The sequence below is a fragment of the Dendropsophus ebraccatus genome, chromosome 3 (assembly GCF_027789765.1).
Source record: "Dendropsophus ebraccatus isolate aDenEbr1 chromosome 3, aDenEbr1.pat, whole genome shotgun sequence".
Classification (NCBI taxonomy): domain Eukaryota; kingdom Metazoa; phylum Chordata; class Amphibia; order Anura; family Hylidae; genus Dendropsophus; species Dendropsophus ebraccatus.
In genome coordinates, this window is record NC_091456.1 from 131,243,630 (window position 1) to 131,264,650 (window position 21,021).

At 39.4% G+C, this 21,021-nt stretch overlaps 1 protein-coding gene across 1 annotated transcript; it reads left to right on the forward strand.

The window, feature by feature from the left end:
- Positions 1 to 1,650: 1,650 nt before the first annotated feature.
- On the forward strand, positions 1,651 to 20,289 carry CDO1 (cysteine dioxygenase type 1). The gene is made up of 5 exons (XM_069962687.1): positions 1,651 to 1,909; positions 7,595 to 7,672; positions 16,403 to 16,560; positions 18,793 to 18,962; positions 19,617 to 20,289. Exons 1-5 carry the CDS (start codon positions 1,740 to 1,742, stop codon positions 19,644 to 19,646), a joined length of 606 nt encoding a protein of 201 aa, XP_069818788.1. The 5' UTR covers positions 1,651 to 1,739; the 3' UTR covers positions 19,647 to 20,289.
- Positions 20,290 to 21,021: the final 732 nt, after the last annotated feature.

The window sequence follows — 21,021 nt, forward strand, 5'->3', positions numbered from 1 at the left end:
CACTTAAATGTTTGTGCTTCTCTACTAATACAGCCACGCCGTACAAATGAATGCTCCAAGTGGAGCTTGTCAGGCAGCTTGATAAATTTGGGCCAATGTGCGTAATGGTGCAATTACACAGACAGATTATCTGACAGATTTTTTTACAGCCAAAGCCAGGAATGGATTTAAATAGAGGAGAAATCTTACTCTTTCCTTTATGACCTGATCTCTGTTTACAGTCTTTTTCTGGCTGTGACCTAAAAAATCTGCCAGATAAATCTCTCTTTTTAAATGCAATCTCTGAGGGTGCGTGCACACTACGGAATTGCCATGTATAACCCGCGGCGTATTCTGTCGCTCGCACCCGCACACGACAGCGTGCATTTCCGCCCGTGCCATAGACACTATTGTATGCACGGACGGATTACACATACTGCCGAATGCGTAATTCGCCCGTGCATGCAATAGTGTCTATGGCACGGGCGGAAATGGGCGCCGCCATGTGCGGGTACGAGCGACGGAATACGCCGCGGGTTATACGCGGCAATTCCGTAGTGTGCACGCTGCCTAACGCATACTGTAGGGTTTTTTGGTTTTTTTTTGGAAAGCTATCACTGCAATTTTTGAGCCAAAGGAATAAGTGGATCCAACAGGAAGTACAAGTCTTCCTTTATGTTTCCTTTTCCTTTTTAAGCCACTTTTAGTGTTTTGCTTTTAAAAGTACAGTGGTAGTTCCTTACCAAATCCATTGCATCTCTGCTAAATAAACTAACATGCTGTGAACTTAAAGGGGTTATCCAGCGCTACAAAAACATGGCCACTTTTCCCCCTACTGTTGTCTCCAGTTCAGGTGTGGTTTGCAATAAAGCTCCATTTTCTTCAATGGAACTGAGTTTCAAAACCCCACCCAAACTGGAGACAACAGTAGGGGGAAAGTGGCCATGATTTTGTAGCACTGGATAACCCCTTTAAAATCAGCAGCACAGGTCAATTTCCATGCACAGAAGAACTATAATGGAAGGGGAGGCACCTTTCCGGTATTTTAGACCCACTTGAGCATGTGAACATGTATATGTGGATTCAGCTCTCATGTACAAATATTTGTGCGTATAAATATTTGATATACTAAAGTACAAATTTAGATACAATCCTACAACTTTGTAGAAAAATGTAAATATATATAGAATAGTTCTAGCCATATGTCTTATAATCATAATTCTGTCCATACATTGTAACCACAAACAGGCAGATTATTGTTGCACTTTTGCAGGAGTACAGGCAGCTCCCTGTCTTGAGTTTGCCCAGGGCAGTGGATGTTTGCTTCTCAGTTGGTTTGAATTAATGGAAGCACCCCCCCTCCCCCCTATTTTAAAGCTCAGCAGGACAAGAGCTATAGAACAGGGTGTGAATACACAAGGCTTTGATGGTGTGTGGGAAAAGGAGTAAACCCCACATACAACTGTCATTGACTTTGATGGGAAGCAAAAAAAATATTTCTCTTATCATGAGATTGTTGTTTGTGTGCTGATCAACATGTCCTTGTTATCAGCAGCTAATGATAGAGGCAGAACCTGACACAAACACTGCACTTAGCCTCCCTGCCTCCCCTAAGAAACTTGGTACATCCCTCTGCAAGTTGGAGTGCATAAATACACAAGAAGGGCTGCAGCTTTGCTCAGTTAGTGAGATTAGGCTGCTGCTGCTACTGGTGGTCTAGGCTTCTCAGTGCAAGGGTCTCCTCAGCTCAGACTTGTAGTATGGATCACACAGAGGTGTTAAAGCCACAGACACTGGATGAGCTGATTCAGATTCTGCATGAGATCTTTTCCAGTGATAATGTAAATGTAGAGGAAGTCCAGAGTATCATGGAGTCCTATGAAAGTAACCCACTGGAATGGATGAAATTTGCCAAGTTTGACCCATACAGGTAATTTCTTATGATTCTTATACAAGACCATGAAATAGGTTTTTCTGGTCTCCTCCTTAAATTTGGATTATATGTGATTGATAGGGCTGCATCTTTATAACATGATAAAAAAAAAAATTAAACCCTGAAAAAGATTGTTGGGGGGTCCAATAGCTGTATGATATAATGTGTGTGCATATGCATGCTTCTTAGTACAGACACATCATGTCCATACAGCTGCTGTCCCAGAGCTCTTTCATTTGTGTCAGTGAATTCCTATACTGCTGTTCCAATGCTAGATGACATGAACCCATGGAAACTAGTAGCTGCATTACTTTCATTTGCAGGACTGCCTCAATTGATATAAAACTTTACATATGGAAATGTCTTATAACAGACTTGAAGGGACAGATGAGGAATTCTTTTCATATGGCAGCCTGGAGTAAAAACTGACATAACCTCCCATAATAATGAGCAATAAGCATCACATAATAATGTGTAATACCATCATAATGCTTTGGTAAAGGTTGCATAGTTAGACTTGTATGCTGACATTATATAACCCACATTCCTTAGAGGATATGTGTGAATTTTCTCTTTTCACAGATGTTTTGCATTTCCTCAGTGGTGGGAATTTCTCATTCCAGCCACGTAGCTGGCACGGTGATTTTGTCTGGCATGTAAAGTGTATTCAAGTGACGGACTATAACCAAGGAATGCTGTGACATTCTAGAATAATCCTATTGCTTTGGGTTCACATTCAGATATAAGGGCGTAACCAACGAAAGTAAATCTGTTTGGTGTTAGATGTTTTAACTATATACACACACAACTAATGTAATAGTTCTTGGATTTGCACTACATGTTGGCAGAGTGTTCTTATTAACAGTAAGTCTTGTCTTTTCTTCACACTTTCTTCATCTTGCTGCACAGTAGAGTACATCAGTGCACATGCCACGCAGAACATACAGAATTCTAGAGTTCTCGCTGGGAGTGGAGGGGGTGTGTGTTGGGGAGCCAATCATATGTCATGGATATTGACACAACCACTGGATCTTGCCAGTTCAGACTTACAGCAGTGCATGGCTGAACGCTCTGCTTATCCAGATCTAACCTGTTTTTTTTCCTTTCTTTTTTCTCTCTCTCCTGATTGTCTAGTCACTATTTATTGCATGCTATTTTTTTACCCACTTAACTTTGACAGGTACATGCTACTGGGACAACTTGTGTCGGCAGCTGTCTTTAAAAAAAAAAAAACTATTGCCTTTTTATTGATGTAACACTTTGTGGTCTCCCTAAGGGCTTATTCTCACACTGTAGTCTATGGAGGTTACGGAGCATGAAGTTGTGCAGTGGACTCTCAACTCTCCTGGCGTGTATCAAAATCAATGTGTTTAAATCTTCGCGGGACTTTACTGACACAGTCCTCTGTGCAGCTTCATGTCCTTTAACCTCCGTAAAGTCCTAAGATTACACATCATGGGCTGCTAAATTTTTGACATGTCCTAGAGACTTAGTGGGGCTTGCGTGCCGAAACCCACCTGTCATTAGAATAAGCAGGGAGAAGCGCTTAGCTGAATGCTATTTCTTCCTGCTATCTAAAGCTGGTTTCACATATGAAACTGCCATTGCAGTTTTTGAGCCAAAGCCAGAAGTGGATTCACTTGGTAAAAAAAAGGAAGCATGTATGTCTCCTACCTGCTGGGTCCACTGCTGGCTTTTGCTCCAAAACTGCAGTGGCAGTTTTCCAAAAAACTGCCATGAGTGAAACCAGCGCAACGCTGCTGAAAACACCAAGTAAAAGCAGAGCTCAGCTCATTCTAATGATGGGTGGCTGTCTCCACCAATGAAATCTTTTGCTATGCCTCTGTGACAGTTGTTTTTTTTAAACAACTGTTACCTTATGTTTTTGCCGGTGTGAGCATACCATTAGGAGGAACATTGTAGCGCTTACTGATGCGAGCAACATAAGTGTAAATTGGCCAACAGGTATGCTTGTTACCTGAATGCCATATTGTAATACTGATCTACAACACTATTAGGCTATGTTCACCCAAATAATTTTTTATGGAAAGAACATCCGTTTTCAATTAAAATAGACATTCTTGGCATAGAGAAATGCAATGGCCGTCGTTTACACAGTGTATTGTGCAACTGCCGATGTTTGCTACAGCTATGGAAATAATTGACATATCATCTATTTCCAGTCTTTGTGCATTGATTTCAATGCAACAAGGGCTGTTGTCCATACCTTGTGTAAACATAGCCTTAATGTGCAAAATTCAAACAAACCAGATCAATACCACTGTAGATAAAAACTGCTTGATCAGAACAAATTAAAGCCATTTGTGGAACCCCAAAGCCATTACAATAATGAAGAGGTATCAGTGAAATGTTGCAGCTCTTAAGTGTGTCGGGCGGACGGCGGAATCCGCCTAACCATAGAATGGAGTCAATGGCACTGGGTAATAGGTGCGGTGGCAGCAGACCGCCACTATCCCCTATGGGCTCCCCGGCCGATCTAAAGATTGTCCAGGGAGCCCCCTTCCCCAGCTCTCCCCATTCCCCCCTGTTAATAGGCACGGAACAAGGAGCAAGCGAGCGCAGATGTCAGGTCAGTGTTAGCTTGCTCCTCCAGATTGGCCCAGTGTACTTTTAGCTAGGCATGGGGGCAGTCCACAACGCCAAACAGATAATGTGTTCAAATTGGCTGTAATCCTCCTTCAAGCTATCATGTGCCTCCTTGACCTAACAGCTATCTGGTAGTGTCAGCAGTTTACAACATGAATTGCAGTTAATAGATTTACTTTAAAATGATTATTCAGGATTAAAAAACATAGCTGCTGTCTTCTGGAAAAAAGCACCACACTTGCCCCCAGTACCTGCCAGAGGCAATAGTTCAGAGGACAGTGTTTGTTCTTACAGAAGTCTTTTCTGCACATCACTCACTGGGTGACGGCAGATGGATGGTCGCATTTTACTAGGTTAAATATGATCTGATCAGATAAAGGGCCAAAGATGAGTGACAGATGCATGCAAGCATCCCTCTTGGAGTTCACTTAAGTACATCTCATTTTTTACACAAATCTGAACTTGTCTGTTTAGAAAACTCTGAATAAAGGAAACCCTCATCTTTGCTTTTCCACCCTTTTATATAATGACCCAGCACAGTTCTACGAAAACATTAAAATTAGTTTCTTTATGTAAAAGGCAAGTACTAAAACAGAACTCTCCAGATCCAACAGGCTTCTTGTAAGTGAACCTGGTTCTAACTTTTTTTTTTGTTGCTACAACATAGAACATTTAGATTTCTACAGGTTTTGTGACCGGCCAAAGCCTGTTAAAACTGCATCAAGGAACTGATGAACGGAGTCAGAAACTTGGGCCATGTACAGAATATCCTGGCAGCTAAAACATATGTTTTGTTAAATAAGCTGCCAGATCTGATAAATTCTTTCCATTGGCTTCCTTAGTGCTTATTGTCAACGCAAACATAAAGTAAATGTTCAATGTTTTACATTTTTAAGTAACACCCTACAGCAGTCTGGGTCCATATGGTATCTACATATACTTCAGGTTCTAGATATTTTCTGATGAGTTTCTCATAAGTATAACTAAAAAGATAAGTCCATAAGTTTTATAATAGTAAAAAAAAAAAATACTAAGGCATTCTGACACTAGCGAGGCAAGAACATTTTGCTTTTTTCTGTCACTGTCTGCAGTAAGTGTACGGTGGCATTTTTAAGCTTGCCGTAAATCAGACAGTAAATACTGTCAAAAACTTTTTGGCAAGAAGCACTTGGCAGCTTTCTGGAACATTGGCTCTAATCTCTTGTTCCATACAATCACCTGATTGTTATTACAAAAAAAAGTGCTGTGCAGGTATATATACATTACCAAGAGCGATGGGCTGATGAGCACACTGCAGGTTTTATATAGATATATTTAGCATTTCTCCCTGAAGCAGTAGTAGACTCTAAAGTAATATTTCACTAATATAACCTCGAGCTTGGAATGGCAGTCCTTTTAAGACATCTAGAGCAATCCAGCAACTTCTGTCTCTTCAGCTAAACGTCTTCAGGTACCTGCATAGTAATTTGCTAAGACATGTAGAATCACAGCTGTAAACAATAATAGGGTAAACACTGTCAATCAGCAATTGGTGGAGAAAGTCCACAGCCCAAGGACTGCTTTACAGCAAGCGTAGTGACTAATAAAGCGTACATTATCATAAAATGTGACAAGCACATAACAATAGATAGATAGAATAATAGATAAAATACTGAAATCAATGTGTCACCACCTTATGTTAAGAAATACAGAACAACATGGTGATAAAACATTTACTTTAAAGGGGTATTCCAACTCCAATTCCAAACACTGCCTAGTTTGGCAGTGTTTAAAGCCACATATAGAATTAATGCAGACATAGCCATGTATATACAGTGTACTTTATTCAGAGGGATGTATATACAGTGTACTTTATTCAGAGGGCAGAGTCGAAAATACCCCTTGCAAATCTGTGTATGGGCCTGGTTTCAGTCTCTGATTTCTGAAGTCAATGGGATCTATTGAGATCCATTTAAAAACTGCTCAGCAATGGTTGTCATGGACTTGTTACAAATATTTGAAACCATGACACCTTATTGTGAAGGACCTGACCTAAATTTTTCTAAATGGCCTTAAGTTTTGTAATACAGGAGGGATAGTTAAAATTTAGCTTCCATTTGGTCAAAGCCAAGGAAACCTGCTGACCTTCACAGCTTATAACCTATTTTTCAGTGGTTACCAACGTAATAAGCTAATCTCAGGTCAGGAGATCAGTGAACACATATTTACTTTGGATTTGATAAAAGTGAATCTTTTTGCTACAGATTTGTTACAGATTGTGCAGCCCATAGACAATATCTATTATTTGAAAAGAGCAGCTAAACCTTGGGGTTAAGTAATAAATTAATTATTTGGTAGCTTAGTCCAATGTTGACAATTACATAAAAGAAATGTAAGAGGAATCGGGTTGGGTCGTCCACTATAACATACAGTGTGTTCTAGTTCTCTCTCATTCCTTTGTTCTCTGTAGTTTTAAGGTTTAAGTGGGCACAGAGTGTACCTCTTAAAATAGGCGAATTAAGAACATTGTACTTTGAAGGTTATTAATGGTACAATTGTCTTGATACTCATGTACTACTTCTAAATGCTTACTAAATACATTAAGTTATTAGATAAATGGTCACCCATATTATATGGATAATGTATTACAATATAGTATAGTAGATTAAGGAAGTGGCCCAAATGTAGTCACTAGCGCTAAGAGTGAATGGGCCTTTTGCATTATGTCTGCATCCCTCTGTTAGAAGGATGCCAAAGTATACCTATGACAGACCCTCTAACGCAGCATGAAACCAGCCTTAGCCAATGGTGGCAGACATTGGGTTAAGTATTTACATCTGTTAACCTGATCCTTGTTATGTTGGTTGGCAAAAGACCCCTGACTTTCAGTAGCCTGGGGTCTTGACTGCTTTCCCTTGGCCTTTGACCATATGAATAGCTCACCTGCATCTTAATGGTTTGTATATGGATATAATCTGTATTATTGTTGGCCTCTTGTTTACTGTATTTTCCTGTTTGATGACTCCTGACAAGCAACACTAGGAGTTGGTAATAGAACATTTTTTTTATTGTAATGTATCTGTGTTTGGTTTGCAGGTACACCAGAAACTTAGTGGATGAAGGAAATGGGAAGTTTAATCTCATGATTCTCTGCTGGGGTGAAGGAAATGGCAGGTAAAACATTCAGAATTGTCATTTATCTTTACATACTTGCCAGCATTTAAAAATCCTGACATCGTCCCCAAAATGTCAACAACATTGTCCGTTTCGCAGCCCAGTTCCTGGGTTTTCCCCACAAGAACTGGAATTGTTGGCACGTATGCTATTATATGAAGCCATAACTTATTGATTTAGTGGAAAATCAAAAACTCTACGATCGAGTCTGCCAAACACACTTCCTCAAGATAAGGCAGTTCAGTGACAAATCTGAAAGGAGCTGCGCTCTAAATAGAAAACTTTAAGTACCAATTAAACTGGCCTAGAGATGAAATGATGGTGTGCTGATACATTTTAAGATGGCCATAGACCAGGTTTTTTTGTCAGATGATCCACTCAAGCAAAATACTTCAATTTTACAAAGTGTAAAAAAAACTATTCAAGGCCATGTTCACACAACATATGTTTAGCAATTTGCAACAACGGCCGTGATTTATGCTAAACATACGTTGTATGTGAATGAATGGAATCCTGGCTGGAGCGTATATACTCACAGTATTCATTGAATAGCGGCCTTACAGAACATGTCAGGTCACACGATGGAGCATGGGTGACAGCTGGGGGTGCCTGGGCTGACTGGGGATGCTGGGGGTGACAGCTGGGGGTAACGGGATAGCTGGGGGTAATGGGATAGCTGGGGGTAACGGGATAGCTGGGGGTAACGGGATAGCTGGGGGTAACGGGATAGCTGGGGGTGACTGGGGATGACTGGGCATGCTGGGGGGACAGCTTCGGATAACGGGATCCTGAAGAGGCTTCCTGTGTCCTGGAGGGGAGCTGCTCTCATCTGACTGGGTAAGTGAGGGCCCAGTCAGATGACAGCATTAATAGAGCGGCATCAGTGCATCACTGTCTGGGGTCCCTGCAGCCCGACAGACAGCGTGTGGGGCTGGGGCCTATCGGAGGGCCTCTGGTGGCCCAGTCAGACACTGCCTAAAAATGTATCTTGTGGTGGAAGACGTTATTATAGAACATTGCGTAATAACTGTCGTTTTCAAGTAAAGAAACTTTGTAATGTACCTTGTAAAAGAAGAATGCATTTATTTTCTCCGATCAGGCTTCTGATAGTGCCATCACCCTTACCCCTTCTCTTTCCATAGAGAATACATGAACTTCATAATAAGCACCTATAGTCTCTTCCCGAGTATCACAAGTATATAACCTAATAGAAAGCACCAAGCTCAAGCTAACCATGTTACATTTTTTTTTTTTAAATGCCGAATATAGAATATTATAATTAATCTTTAATACTACAGCTATTAAATAAAAATGTTAAAAACATCCAAACACGGAGGTAGAAGGTCATATGGTTAATAGAACAGCAGCACAATACAAAGTATATGTTATAGTGCAAAAATGCAATAAAGTGCTTGGTGCAGATAGAAGTGGCATCTAATAAGGACCCGTGAAGCAGCAAATGAATACAAAAATATCAGTAACAATGGGGGCATACAGAATATTAAAATGCCATGTGTAACATAGAAGTGTGAAAAACCTGGATCACTAGGTTATGTAAACCACCTTACTGACCAGGATACAATGAATAATAAACAAAAATGGCTGCTGAAAAAGTTATTAATGTATCACAGACACTGCATTCCAGCATGCTGTCAGCAGACCACTGACCTCCAGCTCACCCCAATGCACGTTTGGTATACCGGGGGATATATTTTTATTTTATCTGTCACACACATATCGCACATAGAGATAATTTTAGATTTTATAACACATCAACATTGTTTGTGTTTATAGGGAGAGATTAGTATTACTACTACACTACTAGTACCATTGAAATTGTATGGTAATTTACTTCTATTAAAAAAATCTCATGTCTTGAAGTACAGTGGTACATCGTTTTTTTAACTTAATTGGTTTCGGAAGGCAGTTTGAGAACCGAGCAGTGTCTTCCCATAGGAAATAATGTAAATGTGTTTAATTGGTTCCAGCACCAACCAATAATTACCTACAGTATTCATATATTACATTGATAAGTGCCCAGTTTAATCTTAACAGTGCAGGACAAAACAGCGCTCTACTGTACAGTACATTACAGACCAGCATTATATACTGTACAGTACATCACTACACTGTACAGTACATTATACACAAGAAACATTCAACAAAACCAGAAATTATAGTAAAGTAGTGACTAACTCTTCACTCATCCTTTACAGTATAGAGTCCCCCCCCCCCCCAGCTCTGTAACATATAAGATGGTGGTGCACTGACTGTACTACTACTGTACTGTATATGCACTCCAGCAGTCTTATACAGTACAGGATGGGAGATGGTGGTGCACTGACTGTACTACTACTGTACTGTATATGCACTCCAGCAGTCTTATACAGTCCTTGATATTTACCCTTAGTCTATCTCTATGTCCTCAGTTTTAATTACACTTCATTGCACATTTATTCTTTAAAAAAATAAAAATAAATAAAAGTTATAGTTTTAAACTGAGTGATCTTCACAGTTGTTGGAACTTGTTGTGATACAGAGCGTTTATACATAGCGTGAAGACCAGGGGCAATTTTGTTTCTTTTCAGCAGTCTTAGGGTCTATTCACACGTCAGTATATTTTTCCAATCTGCAAATTTCAGTCAGTATACAATCCGCAAATTCAGTCCGTATTGCATCCGTATTGCATCCGTATTGCTTCAGTAAAATACAGACCCCATAGAGTTGTATTGGATGTGTCAGTTACTGTCCGTACTAGGGTCTGTCCTTTTTTTTTTGCGGAACGGATTGCAGCCCAGTACACAACACGGATGTGTGTATAGGTCCATTGAAATACATTGGTCCTATATTATTGCGGATCCGCAATTAAGGACATGAACAGGACGTATGAATAGAGCCTTTATACAGTACAGGATAGGAGATGGTGGTGCACTGACTGTACTACTACTGTACTGTATATGCACTCCAGCAATCTTATACAGTACAGGATAGGAGATGGTGGTGCACTGACTGTACTACTACTGTACTCTATATGCACTCCAGCAGTCTTATACAGTACAGGATGGGAGATGGTGGTGCACTGACTGTACTACTACTGTACTGTATATGCACTCCAGCAGTCTTATACAGTACAGGATGGGAGATGGTGGTGCACTGCCTGTACTACTACTGTACTGTATATGCACTCCAGCAGTCTTATAGAGAACTGTACTGTATGTGAAGCCTCACCAGTGCTAAACTCACTAGTTACTCCCCACCATCCATGCTCAGAAAAACGTTTAGATACCGAGTAGTAAAAGTGTTTGAGAACCGAGCAGAGTTTGAGAACCAAAGCAAACTTGAAAATACAATTTGAGTTCCAAGCAGTTTGAGAACCAAGGTACAACTGTACTTATCAGCTGCTGTATGTCCTGCAGGAAGTGGCATTATTTTCAGTCTGGAGAGCAGGAGAAGTTTTCTATAGGAAGTTTCCAAGTTTTTTTTTTTTAATTTACATAAATATTTTATTATTTTCCAACTAATTTTCATGTTAGAAACATTATCAACAAAAGTGACTTTTCCAGAGCCCCTTCATATAAGAATGAATCTCCCCAACCCGTCCTACCACCCCAGGAGGGGAGAAAGAGAAAAGAAAAAAATAAAATAATTCCAAACACTTCCAACTTCCCCAAATCTTTTAGTGTTTTTTAACAGCCTTAGTAGAACATGTTTTGGCTTTATACTCCTCAAATCTACACATTCTGTTAGCCAACCCCACCCACTCCTGTAGTCCGGGCGGGGCATCAGAAAACCATTTCTTGGCTATTACGACGTTTGCCAAAGCCAAAAGCTTGTTTAGGAGGGAGCATATTTTCCCATCCGGTGGGAGTGCACCAAGAAGCAGAGTAGGTATATCTGGGTCCAATACTAGGATTTTAAATCTATGAAGGTGATCTTTACCCTTGTCCCAAAAACCCTGAATGAAGGGGCACTCACAAAGTAGATGAAAAAAGTCCGCCCCCTCAAGATGACATCTAGGACACTCTGAGTCAGATCTACCCTTCCTCCGGAACAGGTCCAGGGGGGATGGATATAATCTATATAAAAACATAAGCTGAACAAGTCTATGAGCTGTATTAACAGAACTACTCTGTATGTTAGATACTGCATGATTCCAAACCTCATCTGCAATAATTTCTATTCTTAACTCCCATTTTTCTCTTGTCTTCCTAAGTACAACAGCTTCTCTCTTACTGACTAACATCCTATAGATCACCCCTAAGTGTCTCCTACCTTGAGGAGGATCTCTAATATAGTCTATTACTTTATGTGAAACTACATCCCACTTAATTTCAACCTCTGTCGCTCTAGAGGCGTGCGATAATTGGTAATACCATATTTTTTGTGATTCTACAAGTGAATATCTCTCTTGGAACTCAGCAAAAGAAAACATCTTACCATTTTATATGATAGCTCTGAGGAATATACTTAACCCCTCTAATAATGTAGAAATGTGTCCATACCAAAAAATTCCTTAAAATAAACATTACCCCAAATAGGAGAGAAAGATAACCACTTCCCCTTAACTTTACACACCCTTTTAATTGCTTGCCATACTTTAATGTATACCTCCTCTTGTGTCAAAACTTTTACTCCTCCCAATGCTGCCAAGTTTACTGAAAGTAAATTACAAATCTCTGGCACCAGTTGATTTGAAAGATTATTATTATTTTTTTTTTGTGAACTACCCATTTAAGTGTAGCTACAACCTCTGCACTCCTTATAGTTGTACCCCTGTGCACCAGTCTGTTATGGAGTGAAGCTGTTGAGTGGTTATCGCTCATTCCATGATGTAATGACATTATCCAAGTCACTCTAGATCAATGTGGCCTTATCTAAAGACCATTATCTTATTATTGCTAGTGTTTCTCTGCTTATCACTAACACTGGCCTCCTTGTTAACCCTGTCTTCTAGTCCCTACAAGTATGTGCAGGGCATTGTGGGGGGTAGGGGGGCGAGAATAAGAAAATTGTTTGTTGGCTTATGTATGTTTCTAAATATTTTAGATAAGATAAGGATTAAACTGATAGTAATAAATAGTACTGCACTGAGATAATATAAATGTAATGCAATAGAAAGTAAATAAATGCCCCTCAGTAGGAGGAAAGCTTCACACACCCAGTGAGAACTGTCAAACAATTTGTTTATTTTTCAAACTGCTTACATGATATTTTGCAATGCTAGACAGTTGAAAGGTGAACATAGCAGACTATAGACTTAAGAGAAATTACATCTAGGTACAAGTTCAAGGTATGCTGGGAAAAAGAATCATTTGTTACATGGATAAGGAGACTGCTCTAGTAGTGACAACCTCTGATAAAACTTCTTATTTTACAGTTCTACAGTAACGTCTGCTACTGTAAGATATGTGATATGTTTGTTCGTTACTGTATTTAATTTATTAAACATGCTCAGACTGAAGCATAACTATAGTTGCCATGGCTGTTCTCCCACTGTTACCACTGTTTGGGGTCGGCACATGCAATTCCTGTTCAGCAAATCTGCAGTGCACGTGCTAACCTGAGGATAAAGGTAAGTTTCTTACCTTGATCTTTGGTGCCATTTTTGGGAAATTCGTAGTTAATTGGTTATCCATGTCCGCCTTCTTCCAGAGCAAGCATCACTCTTGTTTCCAGTTTGGGTTGGGTTTCGTAACTCTATTCCATTGAAGTGAATGGAGCCTAATTGCAAAGCACACCTAAACTGGAGACGAGAGTGGTGCTGTCTCTGGAAGAATGTGGCCATGTTTTGCTAACCCCTTTAAGTTCATATGTAAATGAGGTGGTCCCACCCGCCCATGTTTTGAATATATTCATTCAGCACTCTGCAGCAATGATCACCCGAGTGATGTCACTGCAGAGCACTGCCTATTATTCATTAGGAAGGGTGGATTGGTGCACTGAGGGCAGTAGACCCATCCCCCGTGCACCACACAGCCTTATTTACATATCAAGTAAACTACGAATTTCCAGAAAACTCCGCTGAGCATCAAGGTAAAAAAAAAAATTACCTTCATCTTAAATGCCTTGTGCGCTATAAGGACAGCAGATTAGATGCTTTTAACCTGCTGGTTTGAATTCGGTTTAGTTGGACTGCAAAATATTTTAGTCATGCAGCCATAATATGATATACAAAATATGGCCACATTATGGCTGCCTGAATCCAATGAAACTGGTAAGCCAGTTGGCTGAACGATAAACCATTCCAAATATTATATACTGTAACTAGCCTTTTTGTTTACTCGTAATTTAAAAAAAACAAACAACTTTAAAGGAATATTGTACTCAATACAAGCCATTTGTGTAAGCTCTTAGGAAAAACTCCCCCCTTTAAAGAGGTTACCCGGAAATAAAATTCAAACTTCTCATGGTACCAAAAAGAGTACTGGTCTGCTGTCAAATTACATGGTGGGAGAGAGTTGTCCTGATTATATAGTGCCAGCTTAGCCAGTCATTTGCTAAAGTACAGGTGGGAGAAATGCCTCAAGCAGTTTTAAACATTAAAGTATTTTTCTGGTTAACTTATTTAAAGGGAACCAGTAAGCACAATTGTGCTGATATGATTCCCTGCTGTATAGCTATGCTGTGCAACTCCCCGAAGCTACCAGCCACAGCTGGTAACTAGAGCTGTGACTAGTCACGGGTGGCTCACTGCCCAGGTGACTATTTGCCGCGCCTCTCCTGTCATTGGGCGGGGGAATAAAACTATTTTTTTCCCCTCACTGCAAAGGTACTGCTGCAGCCGTGGCTGGTAGCTTCGGGCTGCACAGCGGAGCTATACCATGCAGCAGGGAACCATATCTGCACAATTGTTCCCTTTTAATGACATGTGGAAATGTACAATATTGTAAAAGAAAGTTGGCTAACTCTGTAAATCATTTGCTTTACTTATCTTTTATCATGTTTGCATTACATCATGTTCTTTTGGCTATTTTAATAGGAAAGTAAATTCTAAATTTTCTTTAACTTTTGTTACCAGAGAACAGTGGATATTGGAAGCTCAGATCAGTTATAAAGAACTATGCTGTTAGGTCGGGTGTCAGACAATTGAATGAAAGGAAACCACTGTGGGTTCCGCACAAAACCAGCAGAGTTTTGAAGTATTGAAAGTTGCTGCATATATGAATGGGAAACACAATAGACAGAACTTTTATACAGTTGGGATTACATTATATATAATATTACAGTGGTACCTTGGTTTATGAGCATAATTCGTTCCGGGGCCATGCTTGTTATCCAAATCACTCTTAAACCAAAGCAAATTTTTCCATAAGAAATCACTGATATGCAGACAATTGGTTCCACACCCCCAAAATAATAATTTATTATTCAGAATAACATGTAAAACAAATGAAACAAATTCAGAAACCGCAGAATATATGATATTATAAGTTACTGTACAGTAATGGAGAGGATGGGAAACACAAGGGCTGACAGAGACTACAGGGAGCATGAAGGAATGAGCAGGACAGATGTGGGCACACACATGCAGCGCTCTCTGTCTGGGGAGAGAGGGGTTACAGCTATGAAGGGATTACCTCCACAGTCCTGTCCCCTGATGTAAGCCCAAGCCTGAAGTGGATCTGCTATGGTTTGGAAGGTGAGGGAGACTTCCTGGGTCAGAGTACAGTGCTGTAGGCCACGCTATGCAGACCATGCTGCTCCCCCACTCCCCCTCCCACCCAGTACAGGGAGCTCTTAAACCAAAACGCTCTTAAACCAAGTTACTCTTAAACCATGGTACAACTGTGTCTCATATATATATATATATATATATATATATATATATATATATATATATATATATGAGAGAGAAGCAGGAGGAAGCCGCACATCTAAATCCTCATGAGGCGGGTGCTGCACAGAGTCAGTCCCCTGGCTTGGGGGTCCCCAAAAGTATGCAAAGATATTCCGCAGCACGCCAGCATATGTGAAAAGAGATGTAGTTTATTACAAAAAGTGCAAAAAATACAGGAGATGCAACGTTTCGATCTTCTCAGAAGATCATTATCAAGCATGCTATTATCTATTATCGGTCTGGTGGAATAGAAGACAACGATCAGCCGACATAAACTATGTCGGCTGATCGTTGCTGTCGTTTGTCTTTCAACGTATTGAAAGACAAAAGACCAGGATAGTAATGATTTGCTGCCTCCACCCCGTGGAATGGAAGCAGCAGCAGACCACTGCTATCTTCTATGGGCTGCCCGAACGATCTAGCGATCACCCGGGCGGCCCACCTCGGCTCTTACCCGCTCTTTACACGCGTCGGCAGCAAGCAGTGAACGTGGAGCAAACAAGCACGAACAGCGCTCTTTTGCTCCTCAATATCACCCCATGTGATAGGGGCTTAAGAATACAGTCTACAAACTGCTGATTTTGTGATTTTGGCCTCGATACAAAGGGGTCTCTCCACTTGTAACTTTCCCTATTACCATAATATTTTAAAGAAATAATGTAACAGGTTATTACAAAGCATTCTTTATATTTTGGTTGATAATTTGATCACCTTGAAGAAACAGGACTAGTAGTTTCATGTTCTCTAAGTGAATTCCTTATATATTTGTTGCTATATTTTAATAATAATGATCAAAAAAGACCTGTTCCTAGAGAGAAAGAGAAACTTTTTTTTTTTAGATTACTGGATATAAAATTTTTATTTTCACTGGATGACTTTCTTCCCTCATGCAGCAGTATCCATGATCACACCAACTCGCACTGCTTCCTGAAGATACTCCAGGGCAACCTCAAAGAGACACTGTATGACTGGCCCCAGAAAAAATCAAATGGAGCAATGGTAAAGAAGTCAGAAGGAGTGCTAAAGCTGAACCAGTGCGCCTACATCAATGGTAATTCCCAGAGTGCATGTTGCACTAGCTCTTTATTGTAAAACTTGCAAATTATTGTAACTTAACCTTATTTCTTTCACATTTGTTGTATCGTAAAGGGTTTGTCTGCTTTAACCAGTTTCCTAATGATGACCAGACCATAGGCTATCCTGTTACTGGTGAATCTGATATGGTCTGAATCTGAATCTAACCACACTTTTTAGGGTCCAATAGCAGCCTGCATTAACAACTGGACAGCAGGGAATTATTGGAGATGGTTCTTTATACCTTAAGAAACTAAAATTATCTATTTACTATGTACTCACAATCAGTTCATAATCCTGTAGTATCAGGCTCATGTCAGCTGATCGTTGACTTCTATTACACAAGACGATTATCGGCTGTAACAGACGTAATCGTTTAGCTTAATATGACCTTTAATGTGCTTACGCAAAGGCCTTTTTTTCTTTGCATAGTTGTACAGACAGTTCATCTAAGGGTGACATGGTAATGGCAGATAAACTATTTTTTCCCTTTAATATAATCATACAGTAATCTGTAAGATGTTGCTTCATAGTACTCCTATCAGAAGGTTTATGTCCAAGGTAAGATTATTTTGTATCTGCTTTATCTCCCTTGTGCACAAGGAACCCGCCCCACTTGAGTCACTCCCCTCATAAAACCAATCACCAGTAAAGAAGTTAAAGCAAACAAACATGTTAGTAATAATATATGTAACTTCACATTCTAGTCTGGATCAATAAAAGGTATCTTGTTCAGTGCGTGGAATCTTCACATCCCAAAGTACAATACAGATTACGGAGAAATTTAGAACATACTATGTCAAGGCTATAAAAAAAAGTGGACTCGAGTACAGTGTGTACACAAAGTTCCTGTGGGATTAAAAGTCTAAACGCAGAATGATTAAAGACCCCATTAGTCTTCTCTACTAGACTATTTTAGGCCGTGTTCACATTAAAGTGGATGTCATTTCAAACAACTTTGCAGAAATTGTTTCAAATAGTACAAATAGATTTTTATTTTTTGCAAAAGTGCTTCATTCTTTACTTAATTCTTACTTTGTTTTCCAGCCCCCCCCCCTTCTTATCTGTTACTTATCAAGCCAAAGTTGTCTATATTACAGAGAAGCAAAGTGAAGACTGTGTTGCTGTATCCATTATAACCTATGGAGGGGATGAGTGAGCAGGAAGAGCAGACAAACAGCCCTACTGAACACAGCAAACCTTGTCCTCACTTTGCTTCTCTGCAACAGATAAGTAGTAAGGAGAGCCTGGAAAACCACTTTTTAATACAGAATGAAGCTCTTTAGCCTTATAAAAACTATTACAGAGTTTCTTACAATCGCATGTTCTGTTGATTTCAGTTGTTTGAAAGTCCACCAAAATAAAATTTCTAACGGTGCACTGCCACCACTCAACGTACAGTAAAACAGATACATAAGCTGGTAAACACTGAAGAGTGCTACAGCCTCCTAAAACAATGGATAGGTGTAGATGCTGAGGAATGGTGATCTGCCAGTCTAATATTGAGGAATTTTTTAAGGATTGACAACCTATTACTTTTGACGCCAGGAACAAAAAGTCACTTTACGAAGATCTGGTTAGGCAGTTGTTGCAGCTTCGCCACCATGCCTTCCTGTATCCCCCTGCCCCCAAACACTCCTGCAAGTTTCCTACCAGAACTTACAGGACCTTTCAATACCCAGCAGACTACTTCTCTAAAGTCATATCTGCAGAACCTGCTGTGTTCATTCCCTGGCAGCTCCTCCAACTGAGGCATTGTTCAGAACAGGGTGACATGCTGTAAAAACACTTAATTTGTCCCTAAATGTCCGAATAAAGATAGATATATATGTGTATATAAGCGGGAGATAGTGATGTAGGCTGGATGGGCTGGTCAGAGGTGATATTACTCAGGGTGGGGCTAAGGTTTAGAGCCTAGATACAGCCAAGCATTCTGAGACCACTAAAGATGCATTGTCTAGGGAGAAAAGGATAAGCTGTACCACATTGAAAATAAAAGAATTACAGTACATAACTGAGAGGCACATCTAACAAAAGAAAAACTTCTTGAAGCCAGCACAGTGTGTGATAACACTATATTAGCAAGTTATCTATCTTGTGGTGGTAGTATTGGGAAAATATATTAATATATTTTAACAATTTTTTAATGTATTTACTACCTTTCCATAATTTACTATTTACTTCATTTTCACTTTCTTTGTACTTTCAGACTCAATTGGTCTTCATAGAGTAGAAAACCCTAGTCACACAGAGACTGCTGTGAGCCTACACCTGTACAGCCCTCCATTTGACCATTGCCAAACTTTTGACCAGCGAACAGGACACAAAAATACAGTTAAAATGACTTTCTGGAGCAAATATGGTGAACGGACTCCACTGGTGAGTAATCCTAATGGTTGTGGCAAGTTTACTTGATTTACTTTAGAAGGAAGTGGATGAATAGTATTACAGAAGCCAAACACCTTCCTAGTGATAAATATATTGATCAGTCTACATATAGCTCATAATAAGTGGTCCTAAAGTGGTAAAGTGGATTCATATTCACATTCATCTGGTACCACAATCATTTAAAGTGACCACTAGGTGTAAGCTCTCCAATCTGTAGGTGTTTGGACAAATTATCATTTTCGACAATATGTATGTGTGTAGCTTTGGCTGTCCAGGAATTGTAGCTTTGCAACAGCAGGAGGGCCGAAGGTTCCCCATCCTTGTATTAGGTAAATGTTGGTTTGCAATGGTCGTTTAGCCCTAGAATAACAGAGAAAAATAGCTGTCTTTAAATCCAATAATCATGTACCCTAATGGAAGGGTGACAGTAACTATGTAGATGTGTAGATGGTTGGTATTAATTTAAATCTGGTAATGCAAAATCTAGATCCATATGACAATGAATCTATAAAGATCGTCTTTATCTTCTGTTACATATTTTTACCTAGAAGTTGAGTGTAACAAGTGTCTGATAACTTTATAATAGGGGTAAATATTCTTATTCTCTCATCTCCCAGAATTAATGTTTTGCTTTCTTATTTTCAGGCAACTGCACAATCCCAGGAAAACAACTAACTTTGTCCGGAAGATTTATTGGAATTTTTCTTGAAATACTGTGGAGCCCTAAAGACCATAAGGAAATCTTGTAGCCTCTGAAGTTTCTGACCAAACTGTACATATATCCTCAGTAGGACTCACAAGATGGCAGTTTTGGAATGTTAAGTGACTTAAAGTTCTCCTCAGGGTTTACGCCTTAAAAAGTAATTAGATACATTTTTTTAAGTGAAAGAATCCCTCTCTTTCCATTTTTTTAAAAGATTTGTATAATTGTTCATGTCCACATCTTAACCCATAGGGGGAGATTTATCAAAGGGTGTAAAACTTAGACTGGTGCAAACTGCCCACAACAACCAATCAAAGCTCAGCTTTCCTTTCAGCACTGCCTAAAGCTGAGCTGTGATTGGTTGCTGTGGGTAGTTTGCACCAGTCTAACTTTTACACCCTTTTGATAACTCTCCCCCATAAAGTTGTTTCTTAAAGTGTAAAATGATAGTTCATTTATATGGAAACTGCCAAGATTTCAACGTGTATAGATTTGTAATGGTCTTGTAACAAATGTACATTTTGATCTATATATATTTTTAGAAAAAAAATGTTGGCATATGAATTTGGAATTTTCACCAGGAGCAATAAAGTTCAAATTCATTATTTGTATGAATTATTTTCTAGATTATGGATTTGTCATTGTATTGTATGTAGATACAGTATATGAACTTTTTTTTTCTTGAGCACCAGAATGATTTGCTTGGAAATGTTTACTACTGTAAAGAAAGGTAGAGCTCCTGGACCTGAGGGTGTGCATTAGTGATAAACTTAAGGGTTGGTGGACGGTGCAGTATGCTTGGTTTAAGTCTTTTTTCCCATAGTATTTTTGGACAGTATTTTGCAATCAAAACCAAGAGTGGATTGAAAACACAGAAAGGCTATGTTCACACACTGTTGAAATTTAGTGGATGTCTGTCATTTTATGGCAAATAATGGATGTTATTTCAAAACAACGGCAGTTGTTTAAAAATAACGGCAATTATTTGCTATTAAATGACGGACATCCACTAAATTTTAACAGTGTGTGAACATAGCCTTTCTATGTTTTCAATCCACTCTTGGTTTTGATTGCAAAATACTGTCCAAAAATACTATGGGAACAAAGCCTTACACTATTTTGTTATTATGCCTTGTCATAATGCCTTCCCTTTTTTAATTTTAAAGTTTTCAGTCACAGTTGAACAGCATGATCACACATTCATAGGGCATATGCTACTTCTAGAATTGTGCGTAACATATTACAGCTTGAACCACTGCATCCAGCCATCCTATAGGGAAGCATACTTGCCGCTTGGCAGTGTTGTAGTCATTTTACCCTGCTATTACAATCTGCAGGGAGAAACTC